The sequence below is a fragment of the Convolutriloba macropyga genome, chromosome 7 (assembly GCF_964194025.1).
Source record: "Convolutriloba macropyga chromosome 7, txConMacr16.3, whole genome shotgun sequence".
Classification (NCBI taxonomy): Eukaryota; Metazoa; Xenacoelomorpha; order Acoela; family Convolutidae; genus Convolutriloba; species Convolutriloba macropyga.
The window spans coordinates 44,704,439-44,721,938 of record NC_134474.1 but is presented as its reverse complement, the minus strand read 5'-3'; the positions used below and the strand labels follow the sequence as shown (position 1 = coordinate 44,721,938).

The following is a 17,500-nucleotide window of genomic DNA, read 5'->3' as shown; positions in this document are numbered from 1 at the left end:
CCGAACATAGCGATGATTTGTTACGTTTAAAAGACCGAACACACCAACGACCGGAGAAAAACAAAGCGCAAGGGTTTTTGCTTTTTCTGCCCACATTCATTGACTAAAAACTTATTTGCTCGAGTGTATATACTCGGCAATATCGCTGTTTTCCGCCCACATATATTAAGATCAGGAAAGTAAGCGAGCGCCAATGAGTCCGACACGCTCACATTTTGGTACATAGGTCCAAAGTTTTAGTATTTTACTGTGTTCGCAACCTAGCGACAAGTGTAATTGACTCTAATCTTTGATCAGGGGTATTAGTCCATGGAAAATGTGGTCGGTGATATTGGCATTGTCACTGATCTCGGCAAAATTTGTTAAATTGCAAAGAATTAACGACGGTTTATTACGCTTAAAATTGAACAAAACAACACTTTCTCATGTTTAGGACCCAATAATAATACTCACAACCTCTTACGTTTGAAAACCGAACGTACCGACGATACCGAAGAAAAAATGTAAGTGCCTCTGTCGTTTTTGTGTAGATAGAACCAAACATACCAACGATTTTCTTACGTTTAAAAAGATTTCTGAACTTGGGCCAGTAATAACACGCTTCATAGATTTTTGTCATAAGTTTATTAAAAATACGTTAACAACTGCATATTTTTTATTCAACAGATACATATTTTGTCACACTTCTTGATGATTTTGTGCTGTCGATATCAAAAAATTATTTTCAATAACTGGCAATCATCACTGTTTTCATTTCAGCTCACAATTAACAGTGTTACTTTTTTACGCAATCAAAAACATGCTATTAAAATGCTGACAAATACCAAAACTTAATAGGATTCCCACCTTGTCGGTTGCTGTGTAGTATGGCGACCTCTCTCTGTGCATGAGGGTCCTTGGACGCCCCTCAGATGACGCAGGCGGTGACGTCACTCTGCTTGTGGGTGACAGCACACCCTCACTCCGGTTACTCCCCCCTTCACTCCTGTCCCGGTTGATGCGTCTGGACGCAGCTCCACTCCTGTGGTACCTGGAATTAAAAAAATATATATACGCCAAAATTTTTCCAGCTTTTTTCTGTAAGACTCTGGACAATTAGACAGCAGAAATTGAAAGTGATATAATTTTTACTATTGATACCGACATTGACAGGCTGCTTGACTTGGCAAAATCTACATGCATTATAAATACACAGTATATAAAACGGTTTTACTCATCAACTTAATGTTTTTGTTTATGGCTTGCTTTATTGCGTTCTCAATGTAGTTACTGGCGATCAGCCGATTAGGCTCTTTTGTGCTAGCCTTAATGACTCGTTATTGCCGTTTTGCCGTTAGCTGTTTATACAAATACAAATATATAGTCATTCCATAAAGTTGCAACGCAAGCGAACACTCGAAAAACTCTCGACATGCAAATGAACAACGAAATGCTGATCTCTACATGTTTTAAAGTTGAACTTTGACCTTTGAAATGTTCGATAGCGTTGCAACTGTATGGGACTGGCTAAATATGAACTGGACCAAATGATAGTTTCATTTCATAATTTTCTAGATTTCATGAACAATATTCAACCACTCACTCGCCTCAACACAAATCATTGACGCATGTCAAATCTCTTTGAAAGGCCAAACGTATCTGCGTTTGACACAATTGTGTAACATACCTTGAATTGACGCCAGGGTTACCATCGTCGTCCACTCCACCCTGTTTTTGGGAGTCTCCCGAGAAGTAATCTGTTCTTCGTGGCCTGTCTCCATAACGTCTCTATTTAAAATCCATACAGTTTCAGTGGACTATTTTGCTGGGCAGCAGTTTTGTATTGGTTATTTTATCATTTGGTACTGAGATCAAATAAACAACGGTTTTTTTCTTATTCGCGCTTTTTCGTCGGTCATATTTTACGCATAATATAAAACAGACAATATTTACATTTAGATATTATATTATGCATTAAAAACATGGATAAATTATGCTTCTTCCCAGTTTCTCATAATAATAAATAATATTGCTTCTTCGTAGTAATTATATTTGAATCGAATTTAAACTTCAGATAGTTGTCTTTCTGTTTGAAGAAAAAAACATTATAGAAATAAGTATCTTATCAGTAGTCATAACTAAATTCTGTACCTAAATTTGTACTAAATTTGTTACCAAAAACATCGCATATATTGATCACCTACTTGATATGCCGATGACACTCCACTGTTGTAAGAGTCCTGCTCATTTCCTGGAGACGAAGTGATGTTGGTGAAAGATCTCAGGTGAGGTCCACTTGAGCCAGATCTCCCGGATGTAACAGCAGCCGAGCCCTTGTAGAGCACATAGTCGCCTGTAGTTGTAGAGGTACGCGCATAGTTTGAAGGACTGGCTGATGATGATCCTGATAACATTTCTATAATTTAGTATTCCAGTCGAGATTTCAGTGCTGTTTCAGCTCTTTTTTTGTAAGAACTGCTCTGATTGCGATGAAATTATTTATGAAATGAGTGCTCTGAAATGCATAGCAATGCGCTGAAAAGTTGTGAATGCACAGAAACTTTCAGCGCCGGAACTTTGAATTTCTGCGCGTGTTTGTCGCATTTCTTACAAAATATAATCATCAGTGCATTTCTTGCACAGTCTCATCGCATTACTATGCAAGGTATTTGAGTTAAAATTTTTTTTGAAAATTCAGCTCATTTGTTACCAAAAATTTTGGGAAAATTTCTCAACCCGGGTAAGAACCTAATTGACCAGCAGGTTGAATATCAGTTGACATTGTGAGAAATTTATGGGGGCTTTGTGGCACGCTTTTGAAAATATTTCTTTTGGTTACGATAAGTTGAATCTTTCTTTGAGTTTTCGCAAAATTATTGGTTTGTTGCCTCTTTGGTGTCGTTACAAAGTTCTGCAAGTGCGCTTTAATTTACGCGTCCTCAATACTAAGCTCACAACAATAATCACCACAATACTAAGATTTAAAAATCTTTGGTTTTAAACGTAATTAATTGTCAAAAAATCTTTAGCCAATTATTTTATATCTCAAGAGGAACGGTGATTTTAATAAACTTAAATCATTACCCCAGGCTTATAATGAGCAAAGAAAAAATTGGGCAATTAACTAACCTCCGAGGGTTGAGCGGTAGTTTGAAGACAGGTACCCGGACCTTGAGTAGCGATACCCGGATCCGGGTTCCATTACATGGCTTTGTCACTCTGGACCCCCCTCTTGGTTTCCTCGTAGCTGACAAATAGTCCCAATATTAAAATAATTTCTCACTTTTATGTTGTAATTTCTGTATACATCTATTTTGGTCCGCTACATTGCCACGTTTGTTGTAAGTTATTACAACAACGCAAAAATAAAAACAACTTTTACAACTTAAAAATTGTAAATTTTGTTCGTTTTTCTTCTATCTGTGTTATTCAAACAGCAATGGTCAAAAATCACAATACTAAAGAGTATTGCCAATTAAGAAACAACTAAATAATAACCAACTAAAAAGCATTCTTTGACAAAAGCTTTTTACTTTTTGCATGAATTATGTAATAATGTCTTTGCCGCGTATAATATCATACGGCTCATGAAACTTGCTGTGATGCTTCAAAAGAACTTCAATTTTTATTGATTAGTGAAGATTTTTATATGGCACTGGTGGACATAAAGAAAGTTGAAGTGCTTCAAAATTGAGAGGGCACCATTTTTATTTGATTTTGAATGACATTAAAAACCAGCAGGGGGGTTGTTTGTTTCACGCACGAACACCTGGTGCAAAAAAAAATTATTACGATAACACTTGTCATAAATCAACGTTTTATTAATTAAGCTACCTTTGATGCATTTTTCTTCTCCAAAAATTATGAAAAATCTACAATTAAATTAAAAGACAAAAAATTAGAATTCAGTGAAAGGTTACTTGATACATTTTCAAGACATACCAATAGTTGATTTTCGAGGTTGAAAATAGCAAAAGATAGCATTAGCGATATTTTAAAAAGAATCAGTTAAATTCTGTCGAGTCTTGTTGTTCTAACGCTATAAAATCCTTGATGCAGGATCTTTATGCCAGCCCGATGGTTTCCTGTTAAGCAAGTTCTATAAACAAATGTTGTCCAACAACACATTGTATAAATAAATATCTGTTGAAGAACTACAGTGATCCTGCTAGATACATATTTAAAAATATTAATTTCAATAACAAACGTGAGGCTTCAAGTTAAAAAAAAAGTTTTCAAATTTCTGGCTCTTCGCTTCAATTTTACATGCTTCGTATATGCAATAGTATCTAAATTTTGCAATAGATCATTATCGTAAATAGAACATTATCGTAAAGTAACAAAATGTTATCTGAAAAAACATATTGGCACGATCACAAATGACGGTTAAAGAGTGAAATAAGGTTTGAGTTAAAAACTGCTCAATCTTAGTTTTTCATTGTTTTAGTTCATATTCATGAAAAAATTGAGATTCTAAGAAAAACATCCGTTTCTTTAGCTGCTTCAGAATGGCAAATCAAGTTCCTTTTTTAAATGTTCTATTATATTATCAGTAACTATAATTACATATAAAATCAATACAGTTAAGCATTTTTCAGAAATTAGCTTAAATGGGCAAACAATTTATTTCCTCTCAACTAATAATGTCTCATTAAATATACTTACTCTCCTTCTGTGGCAAACAATTTGACTTACTGTCATGACCCCGTTTTGATGTTTGAGAGGACGAATTGAGATCAGCGATTTTTTCATACCACACATTTTCTACAATAAAAACTATTAGTGGAAAAAAAACATCAGTTGTTAAAAACTTGTTCAGTTTTGTTGGTTCATTACCTGTACTTTTATAGAAACAAGTTCTCTTAATTGAGTTCAAATAAGGATATAAACAATTCAATTGTCTCAATTATTTATTCACATTCGAAAATATAGTCTTTTGTTGAGTTTCAGAAACAGATATGATTGCTTGTCAAAGCACAAAATTTTTGCCCGACTTTTTGTTTCAAAAATGATAAATCGCAACTTGAATTGTAAGTTTTGTTTTGACGAAACCAAAAAAATTATCTTTTATTCACAACCTCTTTTCATAGAAGTGCTCTCTAATTAAGGAAAATGTTTCTCCATATCATGCGTTTTGTAGAGTGATTTAAAATATATAGTCTTTGAAACCTCGAACAATGATTTTTGTTGAATATTTTGTAGAAATATTTGTCAGTATGAGGCAAGATTTTTTGTGACACTCTGGAATGTTGCCACTCACGTACTTGCCGTGCTTTTATTGTCATTCTTCTCTTATAATTTTCATTAGCTCTTGATGAATACATGTTTCTGAAGAACCAATAGGCAACAACGCTAACTTGAAAAACCACGAATTATTTAAACCAAAAATCGACTGATTTTGGACAAATTGCTCTTTGGAACGATAGGCGTGGCAATTTATCACAAGGGCTATAGCCTAGATAAATTTTTGTTTGTGGGTGCAAAACACCCGACTAGGGTGACACTCGAAGGCCCGACCTTGAAATCCTAGCCTTATAGCTTTCATCACTGGGCTATAAGGCCCGGTTTCACGCTATAATCTCTTTTACTTTATCAACAAACATTACTTTGAGGTAAGCGCAAGTCAGATCACTCACAAATGACTAGGAGAGGCCAGAAAAAGTTACTTGAGAAGTAAACAAGTGTTCTAGAACAAAAGCGCAAAAAAGGTCAAGGACATAACAAATTTTACATTGAAAAGACACACGTTTACAATATATGCTTCAAAGGTCGTTCAAGATCAATTAAAAGAGAGTTATTTTTAACAAAAAAGTACTACTTTATTGAAATTTTTCCTACATCATGAGAATGTTTTACTTAATTGTTCGTCATCTCGTTTTTAAGATTTATTGTTTTAGGCAATTATCTGGTACCAAAGAGGGGCAAAATGTTGCACCTTTTCACTTCTTTCCAATCTATTGGAAATCAAGGGAACTGTTTTGATCATTCAAAGGTATTTACGAGGATCCCCTCAATTTTAAAAGGAATATGAAATTAGGTTTCCGTTCCTAATTCTGTTTAATTGTTCCGACCCCACTTGTGGGGGGAGAAACTATATACTCAAATGGGTTTTTTTTGTTCAGACAATTTTGTTCGATCGCTATATTCATCGTAGAGTGGCATCATTGAAAAGCTCCTCCAGCGTAGAATGCGAAATTAAACAGATTTTTTTAAATTTCGTATTGTTAGCGGAGTTTTCGACGTTTAAATTTTTGTGTGAACATGTGATATTCTGTTCACTTTAGCATGAATTTGTCCAAATTAGCGTAATTTTTGCTCATTACAATTTTTTCTACAATTTTATTAATTTTTTTGTAATACATTACATTTTATGCTACAAAAGGAAACAATTTCGTGTTACCAGTAGACCGATTAAAAGGCTAGTTCTGGTCTCGTGAGGAATTTTAGTATAAAAAAAACTCGAAATCAATTTGAGAGCTGTTTTTTTTTAGAAAAGTTTTTCTTTTTTGTATTGTTTTTTTTAAATCACTTAGAGAATTGTGACTTGTCATTTTCATATGGATGTTCCATTAATGACAAACCCCATATACAGTCAAATAATGCCCAATGAAAAAAAATTGTTTTCAAGGCATCGCTCATGTTTTTTTTGTCTTCGACTTGTTTGTGACACTCTGGAATGTTGCCACTCACGCACTTGCCGTGCTTTTATTGTCATTCTTCTCTTATAATTTTCATTAGCTCTTGATGAATACATGTTTCTGAAGAACCAATAGGCAACAACGCTAACTTGAAAAACCACGAATTATTTAAACCAAAAATCGACTGATTTTGGACAAATTGCTCTTTGGAACGATAGGCGTGGCAATTTATCACAAGGGCTATAGCCTAGATAAATTTTTGTTTGTGGGTGCAAAACACCCGACCAGGGTGACACTCGAAGGCCCGACCTTGAAATCCTAGCCTTATAGCTTTCATCACTGGGCTATAAGGCCCGGTTTCACGCTATAATCTCTTTTACTTTATCAACAAACATTACTTTGAGGTAAGCGCAAGTCAGATCACTCACAAATGACTAGGAGAGGCCAGAAAAAGTTACTTGAGAAGTAAACAAGTGTTCTAGAACAAAAGCGCAAAAAAGGTCAAGGACATAACAAATTTTACATTGAAAATACACACGTTTACAATATATGCTTCAAAGGTCGTTCAAGATCAATTAAAAGAGAGTTATTTTTAACAAAAAAGTACTACTTTATTGAAATTTTTCCTACATCATGAGAATGTTTTACTTAATTGTTCGTCATCTCGTTTTTAAGATTTATTGTTTTAGGCAATTATCTGGTACCAAAGAGGGGCAAAATGTTGCACCTTTTCACTTCTTTCCAATTTATTGGAAATCAAGGGAACTGTTTTGATCATTCAAAGGTATTTACGAGGATCCCCTCAATTTTAAAAGGAATATGAAATTAGGTTTCCGTTCCTAATTCTGTTTAATTGTTCCGACCCCACTTGTGGGGGGAGAAACTATATACTCAAATGGGTTTTTTTGTTCAGACAATTTTGGTCGATCGTTATATTCATCGTAGAGTGGCATCATTGAAAAGCTCCTCCAGCGTAGAATGCGAAATTAAAAAGATTTTTTTAAATTTCGTATTGTTAGCGGAGTTTTCGACGTTTAAATTTTTGTGTGAACATGTGATATTCTGTTCACTTTAGCATGAATTTGTCCAAATTAGCGTAATTTTTGTTCATTACAATTTTTTCTACAATTTTATTAATTTTTTTGTAATACATTACATTTTATGCTACAAAAGGAAACAATTTCGTGTTACCAGTAGACCGATTAAAAGGCTAGTTCTGGTCTCGTGAGGAATTTTAGTATAAAAAAAAAACTGGAAATCAATTTGAGAGCTGTTTTTTTTGGAAAACTTTTTCTTTTTTGTATTGTTTTTTTTAAATCACTTAGAGAATTGTGACTTGTCATTTTCATATGGATGTTCCATTAATGAGAAACCCCATATACAGTCAAATAATACCCAATGAAAAAAAATTGTTTTCAAGGCATCGCTCATGTTTTTTTTGTCTTCGACTCAAAGTTTTCGAAATTTTTCATGAAATTTTGGTTTTCTTTTTGAGATGTTACTTAATTTTGGGAGTCCTATTGCATAGACTTGCAAACTAAAAGTTCAATCGATTTTCTTATGTGCATTGTGAAAAACCTATATAGCGCTTTGAGTGCACAGCTAAGGTTTGTCAAGACTTAAAAAAAAATTCAAAATTTTTTTTCGATTAACCGATATTAACTCATTTTTCATGTATCGTAAGCCAGTCTCAGTAATGCAAAAATTAATCTGATAAGTGGTTTTATCTGCTAACTATCGGATTTATGACATCGATAACACTTCGTTTTATGACTTCGAGTTTCCGTACTTCAAAAAAAAATTTGAATTTTTTTTGTAATTTTGTTTCCTCTCATCTCATTATCTTATCTCATTATCTCATTATCTCATTATCTTTGTATTGGCCATTCCCATTGGCTTAAAAAAGATGTCCGAGGGATCATAGATAAAATTCTCAGAGAAAAGATTACGGTTTAAATGGCTTCGACACCTTCTTCTCAAATTTCTGCTGCATTTTTGGTTTTTGCCAGTGTTTGTTGTTGTTTTCATAATCATAGGACTTATTGTGATATCTTTCTGATAACAAATTGATTAGAAACATCCAAGTTTTCCCATCAAGGCAAAAAAGAAGGTGATTTTTTTTTACTTCCGATGAAAGCTCTTGAATTTAAAGGCTGTTAAAACTTTAAAAATAACTCAAGATTCTTTTTTGGAAATTAACCAATTTTAAATTAATTTTCATTAACTGTATGTCAACCTCGAGATTTTTTTACTGCAATTCAAATGAATCTGGCTAGTTGTTTTATCTGCTAACTATTGGTTTTATGACTTCGTTGCCACCAGTTTTCATAATTTTTTTTAATTTTTGGATTTTTTTGTATTTTTGGTTCACTTTGATATTTAATCACATTATCCTAATATTTATGGTTGTCAGTGGCTTAAAAAAGGCGTTCAATGGATCTTAGATAAAATTTTCAGAGAAAAGTTTATGATTTATATGGCTACTTCACTTTCATGCACTTTTCTGCTGAATTTTGGGTTTTTGCCTGCTTTTGTTGTTGTTTTCATAATCATAAGACCTATTGTGATGTCCTATTGATGACATAAAAACGACAAACATCCTTGTCTGGTTATTGAGGCATTATTTTCCGTTTTATTGACTTCCGTTGAGAATTATTGAGTTTAGTGGCTGTTAAGACAATAAAAAAATTTTTTTTGGACACTATTCATTATCCAAATTAATTTCATGAAATGTAAGTCAGTCTCAGTAATGACCTGATGCCCTTACTTGTAACTGCAATTGAAATACTCAAGTAACCTGTCTTATCTGCTAATTAATGGTTTCACAACTTCGATGCCTCGAGTTTTCTTAACTTCAAAAAAAATCGTATTTTTTGTAATTTTTATTCCTTTTGAAATCTTGTCTCGATATCCCAATCTTGATAGTTCCCATTGGCTGAAGTCCAAGGGATCATGGATAAAGTTTTTTTAAGGAAAGGCTAATGGTTTAAATGGCTTCGACACTTTCTTCTCGCATTTTTCTTCTGAAGGTTTGGTTTTTGCATGTATTTGTTGTTGTTTTCATTATCATAAGATTATTGTGATTGAAAAACATCCTTACCTTCTTATTGAGCCATAACTTTGCTTATTTTTATCGTCCGTTGAAAGCTATTGAATTTAGCGTTGTTGATATAACCGGTTTTCTAAAAAATATCGTGGTCTTTTATATATTATCAGACTTGTTGATTTTTTGAAGTCATATTGTTAAAAATTGAAGAACCCATTGCTTCTAAAAACTTTTACGAGATTAGAAAATTTTAACCAAAAAATATCTTTTTATTGGCTCCTACGCTTTTGTCGCTCACATTTTTTATGTTTGCTGTTTTTGCCATTCAATTCTTCATGTAGTCGTAAAATGCTGACTCGTCTCATAGGCTTCTAATTGAGGATTGAATGGATGATGTAGCTCAATGAACTCAATGTTCGGCGAATAGTATTAAAGTTTGCGATATTGTTCGTTCTCAAACATTTTTTTATACTTTTCAGTTTTTGTTCTTTTCGTCAGCTCGTAATTTTTTCTCATCATTGAGAGGTTCCATCCAATTTCTTGTAATTCAAAAAGTATTTTTTCATTGATGTCATGTAGTAACTCATGTTTTGTGTGTTGGACAATATGCATTTTCATAAATACTTAAGAGTGATCAATATTTGTGTTTTTTTCTCTTCTTTTAGCACATTCGCTGAGAAAGTATTGTTTTTGCTTATTTCGGTGTTTGTTTTTTTCTCGTAGTCTTTTTATTGGCAGATCCTCTGAGCGTTTTAATGAGGCTTAGTATTATGCAATTCAATCAGAAGTTCGGTTTTGTAACGATTTTTTTAAACTCAAACATCTATTTTCAAATATCTCATCATTAGGTTGACAATTAAGTCAAAAATGTAGATGATCTCGGGTCGGAACATCATGTGCGAATACACATTAACGAGCATCCTTGTTTTTTATTGTCCCAGAAAAAATGTTCTCTCGAAATTGTTGCCCGGTTTAATTTGCCTTGAGTAAACCATTAAAAGTCATTTTGAAATTATCAAGTTTAATACATTATTAATTATTTGACGGGTTGTAGTTATATGCTAACAATATATATATTGCCAAGTCTCTTCGTTAATCCATGTCATATCTTGAAAGAAATTGTACTAAAAACTTTAGCAGTTTGGTTTCATTTTGAAGCGCCAAAATGCGTGCAATAACTTATTCATAGAATGATTACTTGTTATTCGGCAAGTAAAACTTCTCCGGTTTTTCATCAGGATATCACTATACCCATAACAATAAAATTTTAAGGCATTAGGCTTTGAGTTGGTATACATTATATTAATGATTGCAAGGTTGATTTTACAAGCATTTTTCTTTCAGATATCTTAAGTTCACACCTGGTAAAAAATCTTTTAATATGACAGATGAAGATTGTAAGACCGGGAAGTCTTGTAACCCCAGGAAGATTTGCGCCAGACGTCGAAGAGCTGCAATCAAGCGACAGTTCGTATGCATGGAAGACTCTGATTGTGATGAGGGATCATTTTGCAGCGATTTGAAAATTTGCGTAATTGGGGAAAGAACGTAGAGAAGCACCCCCTTAGAAAAACTTTGAACTGAAATTTGAGTAACTAAGTGTATACAGTTAAATTCCTGATTATTCTGAAGGCATGTAAAATTTAACCTTTCGGTTATATTATTAATTTACATGTTTAGAAGAAAAAAAATGGTAAACATGTTCAAATGAAGTCTAACACACAAAACTGAAGCCAAGTGTTACGTCACACTGTGCAGTGTTTTCCTTGCAAACCTAGACACACTGAATGCCGAGCAAAAACAACTTAGATATATTTCTTTTTATTATAGTGGCTGTAATGTTTGAATGAAAAGCCAGCAGAAAATAAAAGGTACGTTAATGTTTTAGAAAATATAAAATCTGAAACAAAAATTCATTGAAAACTGATGATTAAATGGTCGACTGAACAGATTTTAATAAGAAAACGTTAGTAAAATTGATTGCATTTAAAACGAGTGAAAAATATTAATAGAAAAGTTAGATTTTTTGGAGAGACTTCTGAACACGGAACCATACAGAACAAATGTAAGGACTCAGATAACAGAAACATTGAAAAGAATTAAATTGAACAATTATGAGATAAAACAGAGTTTAAACAAAACTAAATTCGAAAAAAAACAATGCAATTGTCAAAATATAAAAACAATAATGACAACAAAGTTGTTACCTTGCGACTGCAAAAAAGCCACAATATGAACAACGCAGTGTGCACTGAATGACTACGGATATTAACTAACAACAATCTGTATTGACGAAAAGCATCGTGAGTTGAAGATTTTCGGTTTACAAAAAAAGAAACTAAAATAAAACAATTAGCAAACAATGCGCAAAACCACTGGAGCGCATCATAAAGCGTGCAACCTTTTTTGGAGCTACGATGCAGTTTCTAGATATGCATTAAATTGAATATTTTTTAATTAACGTTATGTTGCCGAGAAGATCAGTAGAAATATCAGGGCTTGCACGCCCCTGCTCAAGTCGGAGATCAGATCGCCAGTCAATTTTCTCGCTGATTGAGATACACTGTATTGTCTGGCATTTAATCTGGATCTAAGTCTTGTGTTAATGAATTGAAAAGAATATGTTGCAAACAAAACACATCAAATACGTCAAAAAACATGTCATATACGCGTCTATCTTGCCTGCAAATTCAAATGTCCATTAGTTTGTCAGTTTTAAAAATTAGAAAACTTCAGTTTTTTGGATTAGCCTGTTTTTCTGATTGGGGAAACTGATCGAAGTAAATTTTGCGACGATTTGTCTTCGAATTATTGCCAGTTGCACAAACGATTATTGAATAAAAATCCATCAAAAGATTGCCAAATATGCAAAGCCGGGTCAAAACTTTCATCACTATTATCACTAATAACACTAGGAAGATATATCAGAAAACAAACTTAATTTTGTTTTCTAATACATTTTTCTAATAAAAGAAACTGCGTTTTTTAAATTAGAAAACTCTAAATATTCAGGAAAAGTTTTCAATTAAATGCAGCTCATCTGAAAGCGTTCGTTTTGATAAGATAAAAAGATTGCTTTTATAATATGCGCCATTTAGAAAATGTTTGCGTAAAAAGTGCGTCGAAGCGAATGAAAACGTTCATTAGGAGGTGCAACATGAGGGGAAATGATGAACGACTCGCCAGAGCAATTTGTAAAAATTAGTTGAAAACTTAAAAGGAATAATCTTCAGAACTGCCAATCTGAAGAACTGCCAATTGTTTTAGAAGAACTGCCAACGTTTAGGCAACCATTCCAAAAAAGTCTTTAAATTTTTTTTTAAAATGAGTTTCAAATTAGCAAAATTGAAAAAAAAATCAACTTTCTAGAACCATTTCAACGAATTTTGCAGAATCAGCTAAAATGTTGCTTACTTCCGTGCCTTGCCATATATGACTTCAACACATTGTACGATGCATTATATTTCCTTTTTCAATGAAGCCTAATAGTTTCATCGAAAAGCTTCACAAACCGGACTTCAAAAGTTGAAAAATTAAATGGAAGTAATTTGCTTTAGTGACTTGGACGAAGTGCATTGTACTGACAGGGTTAGAGGGGCAGGCAGAAACACGCAGCACCTGAAGATTAAATTGAGTGTTGTTTTATTATGGGAGATAAGTATTTGCAGTAAATCAGCTTTAAAAAAATAGTGTAAATCACCCGCTAAAGCTTGATTTGGATGTTTGAAATAAGCCTGAAGTCCACGCATTCGCTTTCTGCTCACTTTTAAGTTTTGAGAGTCAATCTGAAACCCCTGGTTGCAAGCTATGTTTCACCAAAAAAGTATTTGAAAATGAGTTTGTTTTGTTATTCCGATCAATTAGATCACAACGTCTCTATCATAATTTTTTTTGTCGGAAACAGCAATTCAATTTTCTTGGTTTCTACCAAATCTCGCAAAATGTTTAGTCTTATAGCAAATTGTTTGGTTTTTTATTATCCATAGAAGGCTTACTTAAGCAGAGAAAGCTTGATTATCAAGAAAAAAATTTAGGGGTTATTTACAGAAAATTACCAATGCCTCCAAAATTCTACTGAAGCGAATACGATCTTCGCTCGCTTTAACAATAGAATTAATTCTTACTTCATCAGTTGATGTTGCCACATTCATTTGAGCCGTACAAATCCGACTAATTGCTCTAAAAGACTCACAAATTTTAATACAAGAAACCTATTATCTTTTTTCTCTGCCTATTCACGCAGGAGTGCATTTCATCGAGCCCCTTCAAGATTTTCAACAAACGAACTTAGATCATTAGGAGCAACGCACTCATCAGATATGTTTCACAGAGCTAATAGGTTTATCTCTTTGTAAGTTGCTCATCACTACCCTTTTGACGACAGTCAATTTTGGAAAGTTTTCAATTTTTTCATAATAGTGTTCCAATTGGCTCAGGTTCACTCAATTTTGAAGTTTTTTGAAATTTTTCAATGTATCTCTCGCGGCTTTTTTATTTCCAGTGGGTTCCTTTTAATTTCGTTTCCTAAGAACTACCTCAAATCTCGCCAATTTTAAAGTTCTTTTAGACTTCTATATAAAATCAATCAGAAAAATTTTGAGAAAAGCCACAAACTAATATGTCTACGTACAAACGTTAGCTACCCACAAACAAAGAAAATCATTGGTTTCTTTGTCTTGTTTCGCGATAAATGACCAAAGACGTCTTCAAAGTTAAAAACCAGCCTTTTCCAGACTGCTTAAAGCCAAACAAACTCTAACTATTTTTCAAAGAAAAAGGTTTCAATTAGTTTTAAACGTTCAACATTTTCAAATTGTGAAATGACTTTGTCTTTTTCAACTGCAGCATTTAAAAAAATTGCCCCTTCGTCCTTTTGTTTTACTTGAAAAGCGTTGGCGATAGCCAGAATCATCAAGACTCTAACTCTTGAAAGCCTATTTGTAAATGAGAAAATTTCCTAAGTTCTTTTACCGAAACTTGTTAGAAACCTCTTGCAACAACACGAGCTTTTTAGTGACATACTTCATGGTCGGTATCAAATTTCACAGCAGACTGCGATTTTCCAGAACCTCGACAATATGATTTAAAAGCAGAGGTTGAACAGCTCATTTTATCAAAACAGAAGCTTCAACTTAATCAATGTAAAAGCTTTGGACTGATTTTTGAGTTTCTGTTTGTTGGAAGTAAAACCTGTTTTCAAAATGTTTCGCATTTCTGAATTTTGAGTTCACTTTTTTGTCTTCAAAACTTTTTGAGGTTTGATCTGATGCGAAGTTCACACGCATTCGCTTCTTCTCTTTTTTAAAGTTGTAGAGTCATTCTGAAACCCTGGTTGCGTGCTAGTTTTCACCAGAAAAAATGAAAAAGCGTTTCTTTTGTTATTCCGATCGATTTGGTTTCAATGTCTATATCATATTTTTCTTTGTCACAAACGACAATTCAAGTCACTTGTTATATACCAGTTCTCGCAAAATTTGCAGTTTTATACCAGAATGTTTGGTTTTTAAGGATGCATAGAATGCTTAATCAAAGCAAAGAAAGCTTGATTTTCACAAAAATTTTTCAACGATAATTAACAGCAAATTCCTAATGCCTCTGAATGGCTAATTATGGGACAGAATTCTTTACTCGCTTTAACAATGGAATAAATTCCAACTTATTCAGTTCATGTTGCTACATACATTTGAGCCTTACATCTCCAAATAATTGTTCTTAATGAATCACAAAATTTAAAACAGAAGCTGAAGTAATCCCCCTGTTATCCATCTTCCCAGCCCAATTCTGTTTTGGCGCATTCCATCAAGCTTCTCCGGGATCTTTTTGTAAATTGTTCTTCACTCCCCTCCTTAGGACAGTCAATATTTGAAAGTCTTCAATTTTCTCCTAATAGTCTTCCAATTGACTCAGAATCACTCATTTTTTTAGAATTTTTCAATGCATTCCTTGCGGCCTAATTTTATTTCCCACGGGTTCCTTTGAACTATTTTCCTAAGAACTACGTCAAAACTCGCACGTTTTAAAATTCTTTTAAACTCTTGCATGAAATCAATCACAAAAATTTTGAGAAAAGCTGTAAACTATAAAAACTACGCGCAAACTTTAGCTACCCAAAAACAAAGGAAACCAATTTTTTCTTCGTCTTGCTTCCAAAAAACAACCCAGAACTTCCTCGAACTTAAGAAACAGCTTCTTCTCGACTGCCTAAGACCATAAAAACTCTCAAATATTTTACAGAACAGCGTTCCCATTTCATTTAAACGTTCAAAATTTTCAATTTGTGAATTGACTACGTCTTTTCAATTGCAGCATTCAAAACAGCGGTTCTTTGTCTGTTTGTTTTACTGGAAAATTTTAACTTTTAACTTTCGAAACAAAACGAGCTTTATAGTGACATACTTCATTGTCGGGACCAAATTTCACAGCAAACGGTGATTTACTTCTTACTGGTCTTCATCACTCTTCACCTTATACCCAATATTGTTTTAAACCAAAGCGTCGTATTTGTTCTTCATTGCTTCAAACCAGTTTGCATCTTCCAGAACATCAACAATATTTTTTGGAAGCAGAGGATGAACAGCTAGTTTGGTCAAAAAAGAAGCTTCAAGTGAATAATTTCAAAAGAAATCGACTAATTTTTGAGTTTCTGTTTGATGAAAGTAAAAATTGTTATCATAAATTTTTGCATTTCTGATTTTGGAGTTCGCCTTTTTTGTCTTTCAATTTTTTTGAGGTTTGATCTACTTTTTTTGCAAAACTGTTCATCATTATGTGTACAACACAACCAGAAAAAAAACATAAAATAAATGAGGTTTTTCTTTCAAAATCATTTCAAAAATAAATTTTTTTACACCATGTTTATGACGTGAAATGCCATGTATAAAGCAGTCCAATCTTTTTTTCCAAACAATCTTTATCCAAAATTATCCAAAAAACAGCAAGCAATGACAACAGAATCTTCCCAATTTTTTTCGTATTTCCTCTTTTCTTGAGGATTATATAGGGCAGAAAGCGCAATTTGTAATTTCTACAAAAATGCTTACGTTCGAATGAAAAAATTCTCCAATTGCGTCGCAAACTAATATGCATTGTTTTCTCAAATCACTATTTAAATACTTCTACATATCCACAAATTCAGTTCATAATCTCATAAATTATAATTTTGAAAAAGAGCAATGCCGGCTACAAATCCAATTGCATAGAAAAGCAATGGCCAACGACAGTTTCAGAGAGACATTTTCTAAGAAATCTCTAGTTTGCTCATTTTGTTTGCTCATCCCATTCCATATTTTGTAACTGGCTGTCTTTTTACCTACTCAACTCACAACCTCCAGAAAACTCTTTTTGCGAGATAACAACTCCATACACTTCACAAATCATTCCATTCCCTGGTAGACGTTTTAGTTCGACAAAACTGCTATATCCAGTTTTTGCATGCCACAATTGTAAACTGTCAACTTTAAATCAATTAACATGTGAACAGGGAAAAGTTTTCCACAGAAAAAATCCATTTTGAAAATCAAGCAAACCATTAAATTCAAGTTCAAGTTTTTCACCAAAAAAAATCAAATATAGCGTCTTTAAGATTTGGCACAAAAACAAATTTTTTGAGTTATCATGAATGAAAAGGGAATCTTTTAAAACCTTGTCTTCCTCAGCTTTTTCTGTTCATCCTTGTTGCTCCTTTATAATATCTCAACGTCTCTTTTCCTAAGAGTGTGTTATAGTAAAAGTTTCCTTAAAACCATTAAAAGTGTCATCAAGACCAGCACAAATACTTGTGTAGTTGATCATATAGATTTGCTGCGCCAGAGTAAAAAAAACATGGAAATTCAACGTA

At 33.2% G+C, this 17,500-nt stretch overlaps 2 protein-coding genes across 3 annotated transcripts in view; both read right to left on the bottom strand.

Moving 5' to 3' along the window:
- LOC142343044 (uncharacterized) overlaps positions 1-3,456 on the bottom strand; it is a 54,004-nt gene extending 50,548 nt beyond the window's left edge. Inside the window, exons 1-4 of the mRNA XM_075394730.1 lie at positions 3,109-3,456; positions 2,184-2,383; positions 1,667-1,767; positions 847-1,030 (exon numbers count right to left, since the gene is read on the bottom strand). Of these exons, the coding sequence (XP_075250845.1) occupies positions 847-1,030; positions 1,667-1,767; positions 2,184-2,383; positions 3,109-3,181 (558 nt within the window). The 5' untranslated portion in view covers positions 3,182-3,456. The remainder of the gene's footprint in view (positions 1-846; positions 1,031-1,666; positions 1,768-2,183; positions 2,384-3,108) is intronic.
- Positions 1-17,500, bottom strand: part of LOC142342905 (argininosuccinate synthase-like) — a 251,670-nt gene that overhangs the window by 197,707 nt on the left and 36,463 nt on the right. The gene's annotated exons all lie outside the window — the stretch shown is intronic.